This window comes from Neophocaena asiaeorientalis, unplaced genomic scaffold (genome assembly GCF_003031525.2).
Source record: "Neophocaena asiaeorientalis asiaeorientalis breed wild unplaced genomic scaffold, Neophocaena_asiaeorientalis_V1.1 scaffold258, whole genome shotgun sequence".
Classification (NCBI taxonomy): domain Eukaryota; kingdom Metazoa; phylum Chordata; class Mammalia; order Artiodactyla; family Phocoenidae; genus Neophocaena; species Neophocaena asiaeorientalis.
Window position 1 is genome coordinate 1,241,011 of NW_020172591.1, and position 24,238 is coordinate 1,265,248.

General features: G+C 38.5%; 1 protein-coding gene across 1 annotated transcript; it reads left to right on the forward strand.

Moving 5' to 3' along the window:
* The first annotated feature begins 962 nt into the window (after window positions 1-962).
* ICOS (inducible T cell costimulator) lies at window positions 963-22,885 on the forward strand. Its single transcript, XM_024738407.1, has 5 exons — window positions 963-1,097; window positions 16,069-16,407; window positions 17,127-17,233; window positions 18,496-18,580; window positions 20,905-22,885. Exons 1-5 carry the CDS (start codon window positions 1,040-1,042, stop codon window positions 20,943-20,945), a joined length of 630 nt encoding a protein of 209 aa, XP_024594175.1. The 5' UTR covers window positions 963-1,039; the 3' UTR covers window positions 20,946-22,885.
* The last annotated feature ends 1,353 nt before the right edge of the window (window positions 22,886-24,238 follow it).

Below are 24,238 nucleotides of genomic sequence, written 5' to 3' on the forward strand. Positions count from 1 at the left end.
ACTAAGTGACTCGGGCCAGGTAATTTACCACTCTGTGCCTCAGTTTTCCTCATCTGTACAATGGGGAGACTAGCAGTCCCCATCTCATAGGATGGTTAAGAGGATTAAATGAATTAATACATGTATAAGACATCATATAAACATATACAAATAATCCACCTACATAAATGTGAAACAATATAAATATAATATTAGCTATATTCACATATTTTATACATATTATTTTACATTTAACTTTATGTATGCTTTACATTAACATGTATTATTTCATGTAAAACATTTATATACATATAAACATAATTATTTATATTATTATTACTGTTGTTTTTGTCTACTCTATCTCCCTGCATGGATAGAGAGACCATGGGTAGGCTCTTCAGCTTTCTTGCTTTCATCTGAGGCTATAGGTGTAGAATCCCTGATTTCTACAGACTCTGCTGTACTATGTAAGGCAAGGTTTAAGTTAGATTAAAACCAACTCTAACACTTGGAAAATTACCATCTACAATGAATGCCATGTAAATATTCTTTCCTAGATTCCTATGTTGCTCTTCTTTCAGTATCATCGTTTTAAGTTCTGTTGCAATTGCTTTTATTTCTTGTCTTATTTCAAAGGCTTTCTCTCTCTGGAGCACATAGCATAAGATAGAAATGTGTCAAAATACATGCTATTTATCATGTGGTTAATTTTAGATCATGTTATGCCCAAAACTATAGATTCAGAGGAATAGGGTGGTTCTGAAAAGAATAGGCATTGTCTCTTTCACTTCTTTTCATGGAACTGAAATGAGGGTAAAGTTTTCCTCTGTCTTCAAAATCATTAATAATCCATGGATTAAGCTTAACCTCCATGAGCAATAATGCCATATAGCCACTGACATCAATTAAGAAACACCACCCTGCCTTGATGGTAAGTGTGACACTACATTAACCCCAAAAAAACCCACTTCCTTTCCAGCAAACAGAAAACAGCAGAGGACATGAATTCACTGGCAGCTTTAAGCACTGAAGGAGAAAATTGTGTTTGTTTCTGGCAAACATGAAGTCAGATCTCTGGTATTTCTTTCTCTTCTGCTTCCAAGTTGAAGTTCTAACAGGTAAGTGACCTACTGAATATTTATTATTAAGTTATAATTCAAGTGAACATTAAGAAAAACCAATTGGAAAAGTTAGGCACCAAATAGAAAGGTTTTTTTTGTTTGTTTGTTTTCAGAGAAGAGCCCAAGTCCATGGCCAAGGACGTTTATGTCACTGTTTTAAGATGAAGAAAAAAGTCTCGTTGGATCATTAAAACTTTAAATTACCTGCTTGAAGTTACTTTTTAGTGGATAAAGTAGAAGAGTGACTTACTGTTCTCAGAGACAGATGAAAGGCAAAATGACTTGTGTCAACAGAATGAAAATTAAGTAGTCCTGGCATTTGGACTGGGGATTCTTTCTGAAGGAGAAAATAAGATGGAAGGGCTTTGAAAAGAAGGATTTTGATTTTAATCTTATCTGGGTGGTCTTTTGTCAGAAACGCCCTGGCTGCCACAGAGTTTTTTCGACACTAATGTCAAGGTCCTTCTAAAAGGCTACGGAGTAGTGGATGATGTAAAAACACTCCCTAGCCTCTGTAGACATTAAAAAAATCATTCTGAAGTCCTCAATTCTTTGTCTTACATGGTATATATCACACTCTACTTGAATACTTTAAATAATGTTACCTACAATGAAATTAATATGTATTTCTGCTGCTTCTTACTTGGTACATTTTCTATTATTTTTGTTTCATCTTTAAGTCTGAGCCTCATGTTCTTGAGGCTGAGAAAAAGCAAAGTGAAATTATATTACCTTGGGAAGTTCTACTCACACTAAAAGTGCAGACAGAAGTTTTAGTAGGTGTAACTTTATTTAGAAATAAGTTTTGCAGTGGTACCAAAAATAGACTTTATTTTTCTCTCCAAAGAATTAAAAAACAAAAATGTGTTGGTCAAAGATTTGATCTTGTGGTGGCTCAAGGTGGCTCCAATGCTCTTAAATAAAGAGGAAAGAGGAATGAGGAATTAGAATCTACTTAAGGTCCCAAGGGCAGTTTGGGGCCATTTGCTTGTGAAACTATGGCTTTTATACAACCCAATGAAATCCTTTAGCTGCATGAGCAACAAAGGAATAGCTTTGGAATTGATAACCATTCATTCATTCACTCATCCATTCTTTCAGCACCAAGCACTTGCCATGCAGGAGGTACTGTGCCAGCTGCTGTGTGTACAATGATAAGCAAAACCAGGTCAGCCCCTGCTCTCATGAAGCTAATTGAATGGCTGGGAGAGAGACATTAATCAAATAATCCCATGAATGAATGACAATTACAGGCAGAACTCAGTTCTGTCAGAGGATGTAACAAAGAAACCTGCATAGACTGGTGGGTGTGGAGGGGTGGTTGGGGGATGGGTTCATCCAAGTCTTTCTTGTGGAAGTGGCACTTGAGCTAAGCCTTGGGGGACAAATAGGAATAAATGGGGAGAATGGTGGGATGGTGGGTAAGAACATTCCATATCATGAAAAGAGTAAGTGCAAAGGACCTGTGGCAGGAAGGCATGAAGTAAGTCAGGAAGCTGGAAGAAAGTGGATGTGCCTGAGTACAGAGAGGAAAGGGGTTGGGGATGGTGCAAGATAAGGCAGGAAAGGAAAGCAGAGACCAGACCACTCAGACCATATGCACCATGTGAAGGATTGTGGATTTTCTTCCAAGAACATTGCTTCAAGTCATTGAAGGGTTTGTACTGCTAAAAAGCAACCAATATGCCAAACCCATTTAGGCACTTATGGTGGTGATACTATGCTCAGGAGATTTGAATTAGCAATGGTGTTACCACTGTGGAAGGACTGATCGAGCCTAGGTGGAATTATTTCTAGTTGGCAGATTAAGCTGATGAATAAACTATACTTCTGGAATGATATTTATCTTGGATTCTGATGGAATAAAACCAACATTCCCCCTCATCAACAGAAAACCATGCCATGGGCAAGCTGTTATCCTATTTGACAGGTGGCGAAACTGGCACACAAATGGCTAGATGGAGATGGTAAACTACTGAACAATCTTCATATTCAAAATATCACCATAATGCACGTATCCAGCAACTACCATTTTAAAGGTTCTAAATGCAAAGTAAAGAACCAAACTGAAGTCAACTAAGCTCGTGCAGATCCTTTCCTTTGGCATATTTTTAATGCTCCCACCTATGTAGGCTTTCTCATCCCATGAAGAGGTAGGCATTCTTACTTTCAGTTAATGTTTGAAGAATCTCAGACCAGGAAAGGCTAAGTGTTTGGTTACCTAGTAATCAGTGGCAGAACCAAGATTAGAATTCAAATATGTCTGATTCCAATATCCACATTCTTTCCACACCATGTTGAAGTAGTGGAGATATAACATGAATCTCAAAGGAGAGCAATTCTCATCAGTTTTGTTATTCGGTTGGTGAGTTAAGAGGAAAGAAATCTGGGTGATTCTCAGTCTTCTGTTGATCTCAGTGTAAAACTTAGCAAAGTCATCTTCTTTTAATGATTCTGGAACAATAGGAGGCTCTTAATTGTAAAAGGATCTGAGAAAAATGAGACATTCTGTCTGCATTTAGAAGACACTCTTTCTAGACATTATGGGCAATGGAGACCACGCGGGTGACCTGATGAATTCTGGTTTGGGAAAGACCACTTTAAAAGCAGTGGAGTGGGAATGACCAAGGTTGGGTGGTGTTTAATAAATGTGCATGTCTAATGATATGTTCAGGGTGGAAGCTGGAAGGGTAACCCTCGGGCTCATTTTGAGCCTTGATTTTGTCACCCAGGCATTGAAGCAGTGATTCCTGAACTCCATCGCCTCCAAAAACACCAGCCCTCTGGCGCTTCCAGCACCTGCCCCTCCCCAGAGCTCAGGGAGAGTCCTGGGGAGCTGAGTTGACATTTAAGCCCCTCCCAGCACCTCCTTCCAGTGTTCATGCTGAATTTTAAAAATCCACATTGTCCATCTTTTCTTTCAATAGATGAATTCAGGGCATTCTCACTCAGCACAAGAAGCCTATATTAATTTCACTCCTTCAATATTATTTCTGTTTTCCTTGGTTGTGGTATTCTCTTTTATTTTTGTTGGTATGAGGAAGTTTCTTTTAACTCCCCTCTTTCCCTCTGTAATTTGGAAGGTTGACCACACGTCCTAGTTGACTAATTCATTATCATGTTCAGAGCAGCTTAATTGAATATCTATTTATTATTGTAGTAAAGTAAATAATGACGGTAGCCTTGCTTGACATGTTTACCCCACCTCCCATCCCCCGCAGTGACGTGAGAACTTTGGAATGCTCTCTTTTCACTCTCTTGCTTTCCCCTTAGTGAACCCCTGCCCCATACATGGGTTTTGTTGAAATAACTGAAAACTTGTAGTTGCAGATCATTGCTAAATTTCCTCTGACAGTGTTTCTCTTCTGGTTCAAGAACTCTTTACACTCACTTCACCTTTTTTCAGCGGCAGCATCACTCTTGCCATCTGCTCCTGTCTTGTCATCCTTGTTCCTATCCAATGATCAGAAGACTTCCATTATTTTCTTCAGATACCTCAAACTCTGAATTCCAGCATGGGTAAAGATGTCTTCCTTTACTCTGATGGGTGACTAATATCTTTTCTGGGAGTAGGATTCCTGGACTGCACTCTTTTAATAGTCTCTGGGTATTCACTCGCTGTATGCTGGCTTCTAGGGTTGCACGTGAGTAGTTCCATGTTAGTCTGCCTCTCATTACTTTGCAAGTAGATTACAAAGTATCACTAGAATCTTGTTATTCATTTCAACAAGCGAATTTGGGAATTCCACTAGGATATGCCTAATTCTGTGAGTGTTTCCATTAACATTGCTTGAGATTGAGTGAGCCTTTTCAATCTGCAGACTTCAGGTGTTTTGGGGTTTTTTTAATTTCGGGGATATTTTCTCCCAGTAATTGTTTAGTTATTTCTTTGTCTTTTTTCCTTCTTTTTAGACATGCCTATTATTTTTATGTAAGATCTCGAGATCCTTGGTTTTTCATCATTAGTGAGCAAAACGAATTTCATAACTTGCCGTGGCTGTTAACAACTCCCTCAGATGAAATGGAATATTATAGTTTTAAAATTGCTAGCAGCATATTCCCATTCTTGGTAGAAACAAAATGTAGGTGTGTAGGGAGGACCTCAATTCTCATCTGAGCTTTGCTCACTGTGTATCCATAGACTTGTTTGACGTAAAAAATAATTGGCCTCAGTATTCACAGTTGTAAACTGAGCAAAACTCACAGCTTATGGTGTCTCCCTGTCCTAAGAATATAAGTTTTATACATAAAAAGATGTACTGGGCTTTGCAAATTCAAAGCCCAGTATATACATACACATACATATATAAATATATATGTATACACACACACACACACACACATATATACCAATCATTTGTAGCCTTCAATACCCAAAGAAAAGAGCCCGTTTACTCCATAAATGGCATCTCTGTGCTACTGCTCTTCTAATAAATTGAGTCTATTAAATGACACGTTTTCGTCATTCTAAGTAAAATAAGAATGTTTCATTCAATATCTTTTCAGGAAAATTCAGAATTATACTTCGGAAAGTGGAACTTAAATATGTAGAAAACATGTAACACAAATGAAAGCTGTTGGTCAACAAGAAATTTTTTTCCAGTTTGGCCTGTATGGTCGATTGAAACAGACTGAGATTGGCAAGTTTAAAAAGAGAGTCAGAAATTGGGCTACGAACCTCCTCTGGCTCTCGTATAACATACTGATGGTTGCATCTACTTTGCATGAGGAAAAGCTAAGAAGAAGCAGTTTGTCTTTAAAGGGAGGTGATGGACTCAAGAATTTTGAGTCAGTCAACCACTAGTTCTGAAAGAGTCTTTTGTTTTTCTGAGTGTGTTGCCATAGACATGGTACTTCCAACAAGCAACAAAGAATCACTTAAATGGAACCTTTTTGAATATGAGAAATCAAACTTTTTTTTTAAATTATGGGTATTTTAATTAATTAATTTATTTATTTTTGGCTGTGTTGGGTCTTCGTTTCTGTGCGAGGGCTTTCTCTAGTTGTGGCAAGCAGGGGCTACTCTTCATCGCGGTGCGCGGGCCTCTCACTGTCATGGCCTCTCTTGTTGTGGAGCACAGGCTCCAGACGCGCAGGCTCAGTAGTTGTGGCTCACGGGCCTAGTTGCTCCGCGGCATGTGGGATCTTCCCAGACGGGTTCTTCCCAGATCGAACCCGTGTCCCCTGCATTAGCAGGCAGATTCTCAACCACTGCGCCACCAGGGAAGACCAAGAAATCAAACTTTTATAGCCAACATTTACACTCTCCTAGGGCTTAGCACGGAAAAAAGTTCATTCATGAAAAAAACAAGAAACAAAACCTCTACTGCACTCACAATTCAAATTTTGTTCATTTTGTACTAAGACAAGCAAAATCTCCTAGTAGTTCCTGTTTGCTCTCATTTAACTATAATAGAGTTTCTTGTAGATGTCAATACATCTTTTTACATTTCTACAGGCAGATAACTTACAGAATACTTATCAAGAATTTAGATCCCATCAGAGCAAGGACCCAGACTTTGTTGCAGGTTTAAGTACACAGGGCAGCTCAACACACAATGATCCATGAATGAGGCTGTCTAGGGAAACAGGTATGTTAAACAATGCATTTTCACATCAAATAAATAATTTTTATATGTTTTTTGGAGCCTAATAACATTTTCAGTCATAGAATACATGTGTGGCACCAGTGTAAATGCTACTTTAAGTATTTGGGACAATTATACACCCAATACATCTTGAAGGAAAAGAAATACTTGAAAATAACTTCCAAATCTAGCTTAATGTTAAAAGCTTCTTTTTCTTTTTCTTCTCTTTTCTTAGCAAGTCTCTTTAGCTTCTGTGCTTCAGCTTCTATAAAATTAAGGGGTTGGACTAGATCATTGGACTAAGCGGCTCCTTAGAAATGTGGACTCTGATGTCAAATTATCTGGATTCAAATCATGGCTCCACCACATTTTGCCTCTATGACCTGGGGCCAGTTACTCAAGCCTCAGTTTCCTCATCTGTAAAATAGGAATAAAAATAGAAAATCTGATGTCAAATGTTGTTATGAACATCAAATGATATATTGCATGTAATGAATTGGAAACCTTAATACATGGGAAACATGCAATGCTTGTAAGTTGCAATTATTATTATTATTTGGAAGTTTTTGAAAGCTTAGATGTTTATATAACTCCAGAACTATTGGGCTTCAGACAATTGATTGGGCATCATTCAGTGTGAGACTTTGCCTTTGGACTTGGAAATAAGCATCCTCCATTATCCGGTAAATTGGATTCCCTGCTCTGTTTTTCTTGCTCACCTCCTCACCTCATTGCAGGACATTTACCAACCATGCTCAGCTTCGATATTCTTCTATTCATTCATTCATTTATTATTATTGAGCATCTAATATATTCCAGGTCCTAGGATTATTTGTGACCATGATCCAGTCTTTATCCTTGTGAAGTTTATGTTTACATTAAGAAGACAGACAAAAATAATTATGATCTAAGCTTATACACATTATAAATATATTGGTATAAACAAAGCTTTATTGAAATCATTGAGATAGGAGTCTTTGTCTGGGGGTCTCAGGGACAAAGCGGTTCTTTAAAGTGGTTCTTAAAGAATGAATGAGGATTTCTAAGCAAATAAAGGGGTAATGGGATATTCTAGTCTATGGGGACAGAAGTAACAATGAGAAAGTAATGGCCAAAAAGTATGGCATAGCTTTAAGCTATATGGTCCCTGAGATTGTAAAAGGATTTTGTGTCATTCCAAGAAAATTGATTTATTTTTTTACCTCATAAGCAAGAAGGTAGTGAATATTTTCAAACTGGGCAGTGAAATGCTTTTTAGAAACACAATTTTGCAAGCAGCATGGAGAATGGATTTGGGGGGAGAGACTGCTGTTGAGAAGGCCAGTCAAGAAGATGCTTCCACAGATGAAGGAAGATGTGAAAAAGTCCTAGTTTGGCAATAGGAATGGGGAAAAACCATCCATGAGCTAGAGTCAACTGGACTTGGTGACCAATTGGATCAGGACAGTCAGAGAGAGGGAGTAATGAGGAAGACTCTGAGGTCCTGATGCCTTAAAGGACAGGACTTGGGTTAGGTGAGTGAATGCTGAGTTCAGTTTGGAAATGTTACTCTTGATGTGTCAGGGGACACATCCAGATAGAGATATTGAAAGGAAACTGGAAATAAGGGACTAAGCCAAGGGAAGGAGTGGGCTGGAGATGAAGGTGTGGGTTACTGGAGTAGAGAGTAGAGTTTATTCTAATTACTTTGTAAATATCGCTACAAAGTTTTACAACACCTTTGAGATTTTTCCATTTTCACAAAGAAAATCAGTTTTTACAAGGAGAAAATCAATCATTCATTTAAAACATTACGCATTTCAGAGCATCAAAGGCTGTTTTACCCCCTCTACAGAGTTCCTTGGAGAATAAAAAAGTCACACATTGTGTGTGTGTGTGTCTGCGTGCATGTGCACGTGCAGGTGTGCTCAGAGTCTTTTGCCTTTTTAACCTTCTCCTTACTTTTTTTCTTCATGTTTTTTTGACTTCCTTTTCGGCAAATGTTAAGACTTGGGATTGGGTTTATTTTGCCTACCCTTGCTACCGATTTCAATCACTACTTTAGATTATGGATGCCTTTGAATAATAATGTAAATATAGAAATTATGCATATATAAAAATCTGCTAATCAGGATTCCAAACGTTTTAGCTAGTAGACGCATAAGAAATGACAGTGGTTTTACGAGAGGTAAAAAAAAAAAGTGGCAGAAAGCATATTTTTTAAATGCCAGAATTTCTTAGGGAAAGATCAAATGTAACAAAACCCTAATATAAACATTGCAATTTTTAGAACTTCACTTCTTATGTCACATTCATGTGCTGTGCTAAGCTAAAGCTTATCATTGTTGGATTACAGAAAATATTTTTAATAAACACTATCAATAATTGCAAACTCAGGAACCCTTATCTTTCGATCACTCAGACCTTTGTGGAGGTTTGTGGTTAGAAGTCTGAGTTAAGGAGAATAAAGTGAAATTGCTGATCGGTCTAATATCCCCTTCACTGTGTGGGTTTTCTAAGTGTTTTTGCTAAAAGATTTTCAACCAGGCATAATACAGTTGCTTATAAAGAGTCCTGGCAGGATGGGTTCTATCAAGACAATCTTACACTGAAGAAATGAAATAGTTTAGACGTAAAAGAATCAATTTGTAAATAAACTTCTGAATCATAATGCGATTCTCAGCTGAATGACCCTTTTCTTCAGAGATTTTTTTCTTAACAGCTCCCCCCAAAGAATATGCAAATGCTTTTATCTTTTAAAAATGTTGAAGATCTAAAGAAATCATCTGATATAAACATTCTGATTTTACTCCTGAAACCTTAGTCTACTGATATCAACAGTAATGTTATAAAAATCATAGCAGCAGTTAACAGGTTTGAACCTCTATTGGAAAGATTGCACCCTTTAGACATGGTAGTCAATGTGATTAAGATATAGCAGCTATTTTCTAGAGTACTAATAATCTAGGAGCACCAACAAGAAGTAAACAGATATGGTAGCAAAGCGAAAATGAAGTCTGAATATTCAGATTTTTAGACTCATCACCAGGATTCATTAAATGCATTAAATGCTAAATTTTATAGCATGGTGTTTCCATTGCAAATCACTAACGTGCTCCGGTTATGAAACATCTGGATGTATTAAAACAATCATTGGTTCAGAGGCACCTGTCCTGGACATCCATTGGGCAAATTTAATGATTCTGCACTTTAGAGGATACAAATAATAACCAGGTTTAAACATGTCTTCCCTTCTATAGACTCAAAAGAGCCAAGAGAATAGTCAACCATCTAAACAAGTCTTTATGAACCTGGTAGATATTTATAATAGTTAAAGAACGTGCTTCTTTATAGCTCAGCCAGATAATATTCATTAGAACCTGACATCCCAGTTGAGGAGGTGTCTTTTGAACTTGATTGTATATTTGCACGTACTTGTCTGCAGAAGAAAGGCAACATGCCATAGCTAACCCTGGGATCGTGTCCCAGCTATGAGCTATGTAATCCTGGGAAAGCTACTCAGTTTTCTGGCCCCAGTTTAGCTTGATAAATTTAAGGGTACAATTTAAAATGAAAGGCTTAACTGAATAATTTTTAAAAGACCTTTTGATTCTTATATTCTATAGTCTATGCTTTATCTCCCCAGATTTATTAACATCACTGAGATCTATGTATCCATTCATCCACCCAACCATCCAATACATATTTATTGTGACTTACTACTTACCAGGTGCTATTGTAGATACTTGGGATGAATCTGTGAATAAAATCAACAAGGTCCCTCATTTTAAAGCTTATGTTATAGTGGGGTAGCCAGACAGTAAACAAGAAAACAAAGCAGACAGCAACCTCAGGTAATATGCTAGAAAATGACTTGTGGTGTGTTTTGGATTGAGTGGTCAATGGTTGCTGGAGAAGTAAGAAGCAGCCACGTGAAAATCAGAGATAACATTCCAGACAAAGAAACAACACATTCAAAGCGCCGGAGGCCAACTTCTTGTGTTTGAGGAATAGAAAGGAGAACAGTGTGACTGCAGTGTGGTGAGTGACTGGTATAAGATGGTGTTAGCGGGATAGGGTAGATCACGCAAGTCATGGAAAGTAGCGTAAAGAGTTAGATTTTCTTTGAAATGAGATGGGAAGGCCCTGGATGTTTTATAAACAGGGCAAGTATACTATCTGATTTTAAAGAAGATTATTCTGGTTTCCCTGAGGAGAGTGGATGGTGAATGGGCACGAGTGAGAGCAGAAAGTTAGGAAGCTCTTGTCATCCCAGAGAGAGATAATGCTGGTTTGGACCAGTTGCAGCTTAGATGGAGAAATGGGTAGATTCTACTGGAAATAGAAGAGAGGGGCAGGAAATTAGACTTTCTTCCTGTAGAAGGATTTCAACAGTGATCTTCTGAGACTCAGTCTATAGTGACCACTTTGTAGCTTCATGTGGTTGCCTGCTTCCATTATACTTCCTCTTGTTGTTGCTAGAGGAACTTCAACCTCAGACTGTACCCCAAATCTTTCATCTGCCCAAAAAGTTGTGTGACCTCGGACAAATATTCTAATCTGTCTGGGTCATCAGACAGACTTGCTGTATGATTTGTGTGTTTGCTAGGCTTGGTTGTGTATGATGCTGGGCAGAAGTTGAATCATGTTACAGGAAACACAAGTGTGAAGGTAGGGGTGTTTACAGGATGTCTGAAACATGTACAGACTGTATATGAGAGCTTATGGGGATTGGAAATGGAGACGGTTATGATAGGGAGAGTGAGGAACATATCAAAGATAGTGTGAGAGGATATTTTGGAGGATAATTTTATATTAAAAAGTGGTATGTGGAGTGATTTTAAGCTTGATATAAGGGAAGAAAGAACAAGAAGAAAGAGATTGATGAGGGGAATAGTCGCAATTTTCAACTACTGGTATGACAGGGGAACTGACCAAAGAGATTTGACACCCAATCAAAGCAGACACAGGGTATAAAAAATGGTGCTATCGTACCAGTACTCCTGACTGAATATTAGACTTGGAGATAAGAACATCCAGGGAAGGTGCAGAAAAGATTCTAGCTGCTTCAGCAGTTATAAGGAACTAACATATTCAGATTTTCCTTAAATTGTCTGTCTATCCATTAAATGTTTTAGTCATGATTATAGGGATGATCTCCTTTTGATACTATTTTTCAAATATCATCAAAGACTAAGGAGATTTTGTGATTAGGTGTTTGAGCATATCTGTTCTACAGGTGCCAAAGTAATCGTGAAGCAATCGATTAAATCCCCTATCTGATTCCTTTAGTTGAAAACATTCAAATAGAAGACCAAGAATTGCCAAATCGTTTTCCAGATGGAAAGTTTAAGCATCAGGTATGTGGACACTTAAGTCAGGCTTCTTGTCACCACATTTAATAATAAAAAGGTGACCTAGGTAGTTTTTAGATTAAAAAGGGTAAAATGAATAACTAAGAGTGTCCAGTAGAAATGACACTTTGGGATCTCCAGTTACTCCTCTGATGTCAATGGCACTGTCACTCAAGAAAAACTTGGAGCGTTTTCCTTGCCATACCTAAAAGCTATTATGGGCCAGGAAGATCGTCTTATTAATTTTCATTTCTCCTGACTTCATGGAAAAGCCCAGTAAGATGCTGGGACAGAGAGAGTATTATGGAAACATGGTTTCTCCTCTGGAGAACCCAACAGCAAACTAGTAGCTCTCTTAGTTGTTCATGGTCTCTAGATATGTTCTCATCCTGAATCCATAGAGAGTAAATGTTGGAAAGAACTTTAAGATGTCTTGGTATTACTTCCTTATTTCACAGCTGAAGAGACTAAAGTCTAGAGAGGTATCCTTGTCACAGAGACTTGCTAATGGCAAAGCCAGAATTCTCCTCTGGTTTCCTTGGGAACCACTGCATTGCACTTCTATCACCCTGCACCGCCAACCATTATATTTCATCTTGCATTGGGTTATAGGTCATAGTGTGGACCCAAAAGGAGAAAAAGCTGCTGACAAAATCATCTTCAGAAGTAGAAGACAACGCATCTATGTCTGTGTGTGCACAAGGTGGCCGCAGACACTTTTGTTCCAAGATCTCTTTGTGGTTTACACGCTGCCATTCTAAAGTCCTTGGGAAATTTGCTCTGAACGTTTCTAAAGGAACTGTGAACCAGCTCACTGATTTTATCTTCTGCAATAGACAGTAAAGACAAGCATCAAAGCAATAGTAGTGCAACATAATTTACTTTCAGACAAATAAGTCCCCATGCAAATTATCTTTCACTTTAATCTAATGTAGGTTGCGCCTATTCTCATGTGATGAGTTTTTCCCCTTTCCCTTTTGCTTGTATTTACCTTCAGTTCTTTAAATGAAACAAGCATTATTTTTCCTCTTTATACTTGAAAACTATTTTATTCTAGAACAAAACATCTACTCACAAAAGTGAAAAAATATAAATGTACAATTTAACGAATAGTTACAAAACATGCTACCTTACTCCTACAATTATCACAGGTCAAGAGGTAAAACATTGTCAGCCCACAGAAGCCTCTCCACCCTGTGTTTTCCTTCCCGATTCCAATTCCTTTTCCCCTTTATACAGAAGCATCATACTGAATTTTGAGATATCCATTTGGGTTATATATTCTGTTTCTATTCTTTTAGTCATTATGCAAGAAATCACAACATGCATACTTCATTTATCAAAGTCTCAAGTTACATACACCTTTTCTAGCCTCCTAGACAATGTGTTTTAGGTTGACAGTTTCTTTCAGTACTCTAAAGATACAAGGTGTAATTCCACTGTATCATGACTTTTACTGTTGATGTTGAGATACCACCTGTCAGTCTCACAGTTGCTTCTTAGAAGGTAGTCGGTCTCTTTTCCCTGGCTGTTTTCAGGATTTTTATTATGATTTGTTTAGATGTGCATATTTTTTAAAAATCTGCTTGTGTTTTATTTTCCAGTTCAACAGCTCTGTTTAACCATCTAATATGCTCTTATCTCCTGAGTTTCTAATCTCAGTGTGGTTTTTTTTGCCAATTCTAGTTGGTTCTTTTTCAAATTAGTTGACTTTTTTTCTTTAAGTTTCCTGTGATCTATAGATATTATTACAAGTTTGTCTTTTATTTCCTTAAACACAGAAGGCTTAATTGTTTTATTTGGGGGATCTGATAATTTAAATATATAATTGTGTATTTGTTTTTGGAGTCTGTTGTTTCTGTTGTTGTTTTGTTTCCTTGCATGTCAGATTATTTTTTATGGTATGCTTGTCATTATAATTATTATTTGTAGATATGAGTTGAAGCCTAGGATGTAAACCTTTTCTTTCTGCAATAGTTTGCATTTTTACTTTCAAAAGCTTAGGGGTAATAATAATCCAAAATCACCTAAGACAAAGTTCAATTATTGAGATTTTCTGGACCACTGAAGTGATTTGAAGGTGGGCTATGATCTGCATGAAGGCTGGTTTACTTCTGGTTTAACCTGTATTCCAAGGATGTAGCCCTCTGGGATTTTGAGGAGCTTATTGAGGAGAATGTCTTTTACTAGATTTCTCGTTTTCAGACTCTGGGAGTTGAGACATGAAAACAGAAGTGTGAATCTGGGAGAACACCACATGCTCTCGAAGTAAAAGCAACTTCTAACCTTTGCTTATCTCTCTGGATTCTGGTTCTTCAAATTTAATCTAGTAATTTCTTCTTTTTTTCAGCTCTTCAATCCTTTACATTAATATTTTTAGACATTTCATTCAGCATCTTTGGTTGCTTTGGTGTGGGAATTAGTTTGAATAATCTGGACCACCATACTGAAAGCTAGAAAGCTTGTGTTTTCACAATCAAATCCCCAAGTTGAAAATCTATTCCCTAGCAATATGAGAGATATAAATTAAAGCCTACAGGTACTAGGAAAAATAAGTAGCTATGGTAAATTTTAAATAAAATGAACACACTGGTGTAAGCAGAGCCATGACAAGTGAATCCAGGAGGGTAACGCTAGTCCTGTTGTAAAGTGGAACAGTTCTTTCCAAAAGCAACATGGCAGTACAGAGTGTTTTCAGAGTCTTTAAATATTTTGCCCACATGTCAAAATATTTACATAAAATCAAAATGCTGAAAATAACCCCAACAGTCAACATTGGTAGAATGCTTTAACAAGTTATGATAGATGAACATTATGCCCTTTTATATAGCCATTAAAAAGGATAAGTATGATGACTACATAAAAAATGGAATGTTTATGATAGAACATTAACTGCCAACAGAAGAACAAAAGGAATAGGTTTGCTATATAAAATAAGTATATGTCTGGAAGGTAAAGAGCAAAAATGCACAAATGGTATTTCTATTTCACTGGAAAAGGAGGAGCAGGTAATATTTTTCCTTAAAACTTCTTTATACTTGTTACATAGTTTTCTCAAGAATAAAAACAGGAATTTCAAAATTTAAGCTAAAAACTGTCATGCTAATAATTTTTCCCAAACAATTTCAGCATGAGACTTATTAAAAGTCATATTAAAAAAGAAGAAAAAAGAAAAAGAAAAAGGAAGGCAAAGAGTTGTTTGAACTTATAACTGAATAACTCAGAATCTGTAACCAGACCAAATCCATTTCAGTTTCCTTCTTCTGTGATCCCCATGTAACTTGTAAAAACAACCTTGGTTTCCTATAAGCTAAAATTTATTTTAAAAAATGAAAAAGTAAACAAAAATCTGGGTCTTTACCTTTATCATCAGACTTTGATTCAGTTCTCAATGGATGAGGTTCAGAGAAGACATGTTTCTATCATTTGAAAATGATTCATCTGTTCTTTCACTCTCTAGCGGGAGGGTATAGTGTAAATATATACTCTTATATAACCATTCATTTTTAGTTTAAGCTGTTTTGTGCTTTAAAATGTTTCTTCCCTAAACTATGTCTTTCCCCAAATCTCTCATTGTTTGACTAAAGTGCTAATCCTCCTTCAATTTCAATTTTCAATGTCACTTTCTCCAAGTGGCATTAATTATCTGATTCTCCAATCAAAATGTGAACCCATCTACATTTACTTGAATAGTACTTCATTCCTAGCATGAATTATGGTGCATAACTTCATATTTATCCATCATCTGTCTCCAATATGAAATCTGCCCAAAGGCAGGAACAATTTCTGTTTGATTCATACTATGTAAATATGTTATTTAATATATTACATATTATATATTCATATATGATAAAAAGTCTCTGGTTAGGTTTTTTCCCAAGACACAGTTTTACCTTCATGTTCTATTTTTTGGTTGTGAAGTTCCTTCATTTTGTTGCAATAAAGGTGACTTTATGAAGAGAAGAGATGACTTTTGTGCTCAAATATAATGATTAGGTCAACAGAATCATAAAATGTCACTTTTGCTTTTTTTTTTTTTTTATCCAGGAGAATTCAATGCTTCTGCCACGTCTGAGATGTTTATATTTCACAATGGAGGTGTACAAATTTTATGCAAATACCCTGATACTGTCCAACAATTTAAAATGCAGCTGTTGAAAGGAAATAATATACTCTGTGATCTCACTAAAACAAAGGGAAGCGGAGACAAGGTGTCCATCACGAATCTGAACGTCTGTCAATTTCAGTTATCCAATAACAGTGTCTCTTTTTTTCTGTATAACTTGGACAGTTCTCATGCCAGCTATTACATCTGCAAACTATCAATTTTTGATCCTCCTCCTTTTCAAGTAGATATTCTAAGCAAAGAATATTTGAATATTTACGGTAAGACATTGTTTTAATCTTCTAGACTTAAGAGTACATAGGCATTTTAACAATTTTTCTCACTAATGAAAACAGTTAAACAAATAAATATCTCTTGTGTTGGAGTTCATTTCGGTGCAATTGATGGCAATAATTTATGATGAAATATATCAATACAAGGGTGTTTATTAATAACAAAAATAATTATGTTAATCAGTAATATGAAATTTAATCATACAGACTGCTGAGTTAGAAATAGGTTACATTGTCTCTAAAACACACATGCCATTGAAAATCAGGAAAAAAAATTAGGAGAAATATCCAAACCCAGGGCTTAATGGCTGTGCTTCTATTCACCTAAAGTTTAAGGTTTGGGTTTTGTGCTGGGAATTGTGGAATTAAGTGATATGATTGAAAACAATAGTTTTATACCTTTACTTTCCTACTTATTCTTTTTCAAAAACATAGATAGTGAAGTCTTTTCTATTAACCACATTTATAGACATATACGTGCATAGAGTCTTTTTGCTTTTAGTTTCTGGATCCTTGCTATCACACTGAGATGATGTTATTTATTTACTGTTTACTGGATTTCATGATTGTAACGAAGGCAAGCTTTATGGCAAGCTGTTTAATTTAAACAGCTCTTTTAAATTTGTTAAGTGAACTTGTGATTCAGCACTGACAGAGGAGATTTGATTCTGAGAGCTTTTCCTCACCTTAATTTTTTTCCAACCCAGAATCACAGGTTTGTTGCCAGCTGAAGTTCTGGTTACCCATAGGATGTGCGGCTTTTGTTGTAGTGTGCATTTTTGGATGTGTCCTTACATGTTGGCTTACAAAAAAGGTGAGCAGGGCTTCCCTGGTGGCGCAGTGGTGGGGGGTCCACCTGCCAGTGCAGGGGACGTGGGTTTGTGTCCCGGTCCAGGAGGATCCCACGTGCCGCGGAGCAGCTGCGCCTGTGGGCCGTGGCCGCTGGGCCTGCGTGTCCGGGGCCTGTGCTCCGCATCGGGAGAGGCCACAGAAGTGAGAGGCCCCCGTACTGCAAAAAAAAAAAAAAAAAAAAAGGTGAGCAACATTGATCTTTTCTTGCACTGGCTTTACTGAGGAATATGAGCAGTTATTTACTCATCAAAGTATGTACTGCTCTTGCCAGAGTAATTTGATCAACAGGTAGATGATTTCTTTTCCTCCAGATATGCTTACTAATTAAACTACTAACTTGGAACAGAAGCTTATTTACTTTATAGCCACTTCATTCCAAAAGGAATTCAGTGGCTTACAAAGAGATATGTCATTATTATTATTCACAAAAGATAAGGAAATTGGGGCCACAGAAAGACAAAAAGGCAGGGAGGAGGGAGGAGGGTTAAAAGATAAAAATAGATGCTTCTTAAAAATTATTACATGTGGGCTGCAAATTTGATTCTAAGTTTCCAAAGTCAGGGCAGATGAAACAAAATTTTCCTCAACCGGTCAATTAAAAAACAATCAGTGAGAAAGTCTTGTAGGGCACCATCAGTAGTTGAGAAGGAAACTGTCAGCTTCTTTACATGGTAACTTATTAGGACTCCTTGCTTTTAAAGAAAACCACTGAAAAGCTAGGCAGAAAGATGAAAGAATAACGACACCGATAACAACCAAAATCTCTCTGTGCCGGGGGATATTCTCTTTAGTCTATCACAAAACAGGTTCTCAATCAAAGAACCTATACCATTTTGCATATTATGCAAGGGTGTTAGCATCCTCAAGTATATCCATAGTGTGATGGTTGGCCATACAGTGCATATATCTGTGTCAGAAGGGAATTTGAAAAGAGATAAAGAAGGAAGAGAGGAAGATCAGCCCCGTGGTCTAAGTCTACTGGGGAAGGAACATAAAGGCATAAATGAGAAAAGACATTGAGCAGAAACAGTTTTTATTTGAAGCCCTTTTCATATTGTTCTCCTACTTAGCCTAAAGTCAGGAGCCTAAGTCACATTATAACACTTTGTCACATACTGCTTCAACAAAGAATAGAAAACAGTAACAAATACACAAACACATCCCCCACAGGAATGGAGATGGGGAAGAGCAGATGACAAACCACGTTTCTGACTTTTCTTGCAGAAGTATCCTTCCAGCATGCACGACCTTAATAGTGAATACATGTTCATGGCAGCAGTGAACACCGCTAAAAAGCCTGGACCCACAGGTACAGTGACACATGGGGGCTTGGGAAGGGAAGAGCGTTCTTTACATGAAGCCTAGAATTTTAATTTTTTATTTTAAAGGAAGGGAAAATGTCTCTAGTATTTTCTGTAAAAAGTCATATTTTCATTTTAACTGAATTGATGCTCTCTCTAGTTCATTGAAAACATGTTTGTAAACCGCTATTAAAAAAACCAAAAAGTGCACAAACCCCTATGGTATCAAGGCAATCTTCCAATCAATATTTTAAAAATTGGGGTGATTCTAAGTCTTCCTTGTTAAAAAGTTCATTAAGTCATACGATGAGATTTATTGAATATCATTTTAGTGTAAATTACTGAGTGAGGCACTGTGGGGGATACAAAGATATGAAGGTTTTCGACTGAGATTTGGAGGAAAGATCTGGGCTGGTATTCCCAAGGGGAAGAAGGAGAAATTGGTGAAGATATTGTTATTTCACCGTAAAAAATGTGCATGGTTAGAGAAATTGGATGGCTGTGGAAGTCAGCTAGGTGGGACTTTGACCTTTTTCATTCAGAGTGAGTGTTGTCAACTGCAGTGTTCTTAAGTTGAGGACCATCCCAGAAAGTCTGAAATATCCATTCTTGTAAATCTTATGCCTTTGAGGTTGCAGTGATGGAAGGTGTATAATGAGACAGAAGCCACTGCATTTTTGCCACCACTCAGTGGTAAAGGACTTGTATAAAAGGGATGCACAAAACACCTGTAATCATGGAATTAAAGCGCGGGAAGGGGCTAAATCTCCTTTAGCCCTCATTTTTTTTAGATGAAAGAAATTGATGTTTCTTCTGGTGTTCAGTGATCCTTTGGTTCTTCAGAGAGTTGATACCATAGCTTTGACACTAGCAAAGAGCTTGTGCTTCATTATTCTGCTATTGGAAAAAAAATCTTTTCTCTCAATCTCTGTGCTTGTAATAATGTGTCTATCTTAATTTGGGTCCCTGAAAGCAGACCCTGAGACAGACACTTGAATGCAAGTAGTTTATTTGGAAGGAAGAAGGGGTGAGGGAACAGGGAGAGGGAGACAGGAAAGGCAGAAAAGCAGATGAAGGTTGCATTACTAAGATCTCAGCTAGAGGCCACAGGACTTCTGAGAAGTATACAGGTGTCTCCCAGAATTGTTCTTCTGAAGGATGGCAAATGGGGCATTTATCCATCGGCTCCCATCCCCACTGGCTTGGGGTTGCCGGTAGGATGCATTAATCTCCTTTGTTCCTGAGTCTTGCTCTGTGCATGCCATGAGGCTGCTCTTAAGCCTTCAGAGAAAGCCCTGAGGCAGAAAAGCAGAGAAATGCAGGGTGGGGCTATTTTGCTAGAATAGTCAGCATACTCAGAAGTGGTGCAGCTGAAATCAGAGGGGGGTAGTTTCATGCCCCATCTACCAAGCCTAGCATATATCTTGCAATTACATGTAAACAAATAGTAACTGAAAATGGCCAGAGTGTAGGCCAGAGTGTAGCTCTAGTGTAGGGCTACCTTCTTGAGGGTAGGCAGGGTCTTTCTTCTGTATTCCGACAGCATTACACTAAACAATTCCAGGCAGAGCATGACTCAGCACCTCTGTCAAATATTTGTTATTATGTGAATAACACCGTGCTGAGTAATGTGTATTGGGTAGAGGGAGGGAAGACCTAAGACAGTCCTTGTCTTCAGTTTATAATGTCACTGGGAGAGGTAATATGTTTGCATGGAGGGTGGAGTCACGTGATAGCGTTAAAAGTCCTCAATTAATTGCAAAGCAGTAGAGTTCAGACAAAGTTTGCAAAAAGAGTCAAGAGTGGGCTGGGGGGCTTCCTTGGTGGCGCAGTGGTTGAGAGTCTGCCTGCTAATGCAGGGGACATGGGTTCGAGCCCTGGTCTGGGAAGATCCCACATGCCACGGAGCGACTGGGCCCGTGAGCCACAACTACTGAGCCTGTGTGTCTGGAGCCTGTGCTCCGCAACAAGAGAGGCCATGACAGTGAGAGGCCCATGCATGGCGATGAAGAGTGGCCCCCGCTCGCCGCAACTAGAGAAAGCCCTCGCACGGAAACGAAGACCCAACGCAGCCAAAAATATAAATAAATAAATGAATTAAAAAAAAAAAAAAAAGAGTGGGCTGGGTAAAACTCCATGGAAAATGTGGAATTGGTGCTCGGTCTTGAAGCATAAAGAAGAGTTTGGACGGGGTATGTGTTTGCCTGTGTGTGTGTGTGTGTGTGCATGTGTGTGTGCGTGTTTACAAGAGGCAGAGGAAAGGGGAAGCCTTGCTGAAGGGGGTTGGCACATGGAGAGCTTTTAAAGAATTTATGCTAAATTTTTGTTACAGATGTGACCCGTAATTTGGAACTCTCTGGCACCCAGGCGTGAGCCGCACTGGCCAGTTCCCTCCAACTTGAAGAGCAAGATTCTCTATTTCCTGGACCACAGAGAGTCTGACTTGATTTGACTACGTACATCTTTTGCTGATGTTTTGTTCCGTCTGGACCAGTGACTATATCAGTCAATAGAGATTTTAACAGACTGCCTTAGTACCATTAGAGTTCTCTCAAAACAAATACCCTCTCGCAACTAGCTTTATAGAAAGCCCAGCTTGTGTGTGCTCAACAAACAGACCTCACTGGGATGGAAACCCTGTCTTCAGATCTGCTTCTAAGCAATGCATCAGCCAGGAGAACAAACACATCTATAAAAATGTTTTAAAGAGGTCAAGGGTATGGAATCTGCAAAGCAAATGGACAGCTGAGGGCCAGAGTCTGTCTGCATTTCACTAACAGACTACCTCTTCTTTCTGTAGGGAGGAGTATTTTATAATCAGGCAGTAGAGGGAGATGCTTCAAAACTGCAGTAATTTTATCTCTGAGGTGTGGATATGTAAGGATAGCCTACTAATACAGTGGAACACAGTACTCTTCTCCAACTTCTGAAGCCCAGTTGACCACTGCACAGGCAATTTAGGTGCCTTCTTCTGCCCTCAATTTTCCTTTTAAAAGTACTTCCACATAAGTACTTGACAGACACGCTGAGTTGGGAGCTATGTCTACGTTTTTTCCTTCTGCTGCTTAGTTTCATATATATAGCTGCAGCCTAGTGAATATAACTTGCCTATATTCTCCCTAAATAAGCATACGTTTTGCTCCAGAAAGATATCTTATTTTCCCAAATTCAGTTCAAATGGTTTACTTTGCTGACTCATTGACACCAGTAGTAGGAAACATTGCCCAGAATCAAAAGTGACTTCGATTTTTGATATTCTTTTCTACCGTTATCTGTGTTTTCATGGTGCTATTAATTACAAGCTAGGCTAGTTTTGGAGATCATGCTAAAATTGCAAGCAAACAAAGGAATCCATCTTTCACTGTCAAGCATTGTCCTGGGAGATAGAACCCATGATCTATTCAGCATGAAACCTGCAGTTCCTAGAGGTCACTGCCAAACTATAGCCGCGCTGCCTCTGGGCTTTATAGGTTGAAACAGCCCCCATCAGCCTGGAGCAGCCATCCAGACCTGGGTGGAATTCCCAGAATTTGAGAAACTCCGCTTAGCCAGGACAAACAGGTGCTCTTGCCCCCAAAGGCTGAAGTCACCCTGGGGACCAGAGTGGGTTTGCCTGCATTTTCCTCCAGGATCTGTGAAGAAGCACAGATGTGTCAAGGAACATCTGTATGATTCCGTCTCCTAGAAACCATTCAGCCTGGAAACTGACCCTGACCCTTCAAAGCAGTCTTCCTTTGAATTTGGTTTAGCTGGAAAGATTCTTAAGTACATGTGACATGTGATTATTCTTAGCTGAAATACTTTCTCCACTTCCTGTCTGCATACCCAAGGCTTCTGAAGCAGCCAATGTGTATGCAACAATATTTTCAACTTAGGTAAAAAAGGGATTATTTAGTAGTTTTAAAATTGTAGTTGCCTGCTTACGGTTTACTTTAAAAGTGAGGCCTGATATGTCATTATACGTACTTATTTTAAGCATGTGTAATGCTGGATATGTACAGTACAGTACTGAACGTGTAATTTGAATCAAGTACGGTGTTTCGCTGACTTGGGCAACCTGGCTGTCTTGGTAGAGGTGTTCTCTGAGTTGTTTGCAGGTTTCTGCGTGGGTGTCAAGTGGGGAGGCCCACTCTCGTGTGGTCTGCTTCTGATCGTCCAAGTTGTGCCCTGAAGCATCCTCATCCTTAGCCCTGTACATTTCAAAGTGAATTATTAAAGAATACAATTTCTGTGAAATAAAAACTGGTTTTAAGAGGAGCTAATTATGAAATACATTTTTGTAGTAGTAAGAAACTAAAGAATAAACATTTGATATTCAGCTGAAAAGATCTGTTTTCTTGGGGGAGGGAAATGATTACTGTAGCCAGCACTTGCAAATTTGACCTTGTTCTTAAAGATCGTCACACTGCTTGGAACAGTTCCTCTTTTCATTTTTTTTTTTTTTTTTTTTTTTTTTGCGGTACGCAGGCCTCTCACTGCTGTGGCCTCTCCCGTCGCGGAGCACAGGCTCCGGACGCGCAGGCTCAGCGGCCATGGCTCACCGGCCCAGCCGCTCCATGGCATGCGGGATCTTCTCGAACCGGGGCACGAACCCGTGTCCCCTGCATCGGCAGGTGGACTCTCAACCACTGTGTCACCAGGGAAGCCCTAAATTCACATTCTTTATGAGACGGGACCACTGCTTTGTGTAATCCAAGTCCTCTTCCCATTTCCAGCCTACTCCCTTTAAAAAATTTTCTCTTGTACTGGGTGGATAAGATTTTTCTTTGTGCCGTGGAAGATAGGCTATGCTCAGCCTACTTGCTTGTCAACCTTTGTTCTATGAAAATGAGGAACTGGGAAATTTGAAATTTTCTAAGAGGTTGACCTCATCGGTATCAACATTTAATACCCCTTCCAGGGTCTATGTTCTCCGTAAGAAGACAATTCACCAAGTCTTTCCTACATAAAGGCAAGCTACCCTTGGATGTCTTTCACTATATGCCACCTTTTATTTCTCTCTTGTTGATTAGTATTTATGACTCAATGTATGAATCTAAGCTATTCTCCACCTTGCCATATAGTCCATCTAAAGGCAGTGAGACCGTCTATCTTCAAAGCTAGAAATAACCCTTAAAAGCGACGCTTACAGACTCTCACTTTGTCTTCCAGGTCTATTCATTCTTGTCTCATTTCAGGGACTGCTCTAACCATGACTAAAAATCAACCTTTGTCCCCAAGTCTCCATAGCACAGTGCTTCCTATGAATTTTTTCATTTTCAAGAAGCTAATAGCTATTGTCAGGGAGATTCTCCAGGAACCTGGTCTCTGCCGGTAGAGCTGGACAAAAGCCTTCAACCAAACCAGGATGTCTGCCACTGACCTATCTTCTTAAGGAAGGGTATTCAAGGACTTCCCTGGTGGTTCAGTGACTAAGACTCCACAGTCCCAATGAAGGGGCCTGGGTTTGATCCCTGGTCAGGGAACTAGATCCCAAATACTGCAACTAAGAGTCTGCACGCTGCAACTAAAGATCCTGCATGCTGCAATGAAGAGCCCAGGTGCCGCAACTAAGACAGGGCACAGCCAAATAAAGAAAGAAAGAAAGAAAGGGTCTCCATTGAGGTTGGGTTAAAAACGAATCTCATTTCATATCGAGGAATTTTTAATTTTCATGGAAATGAAGA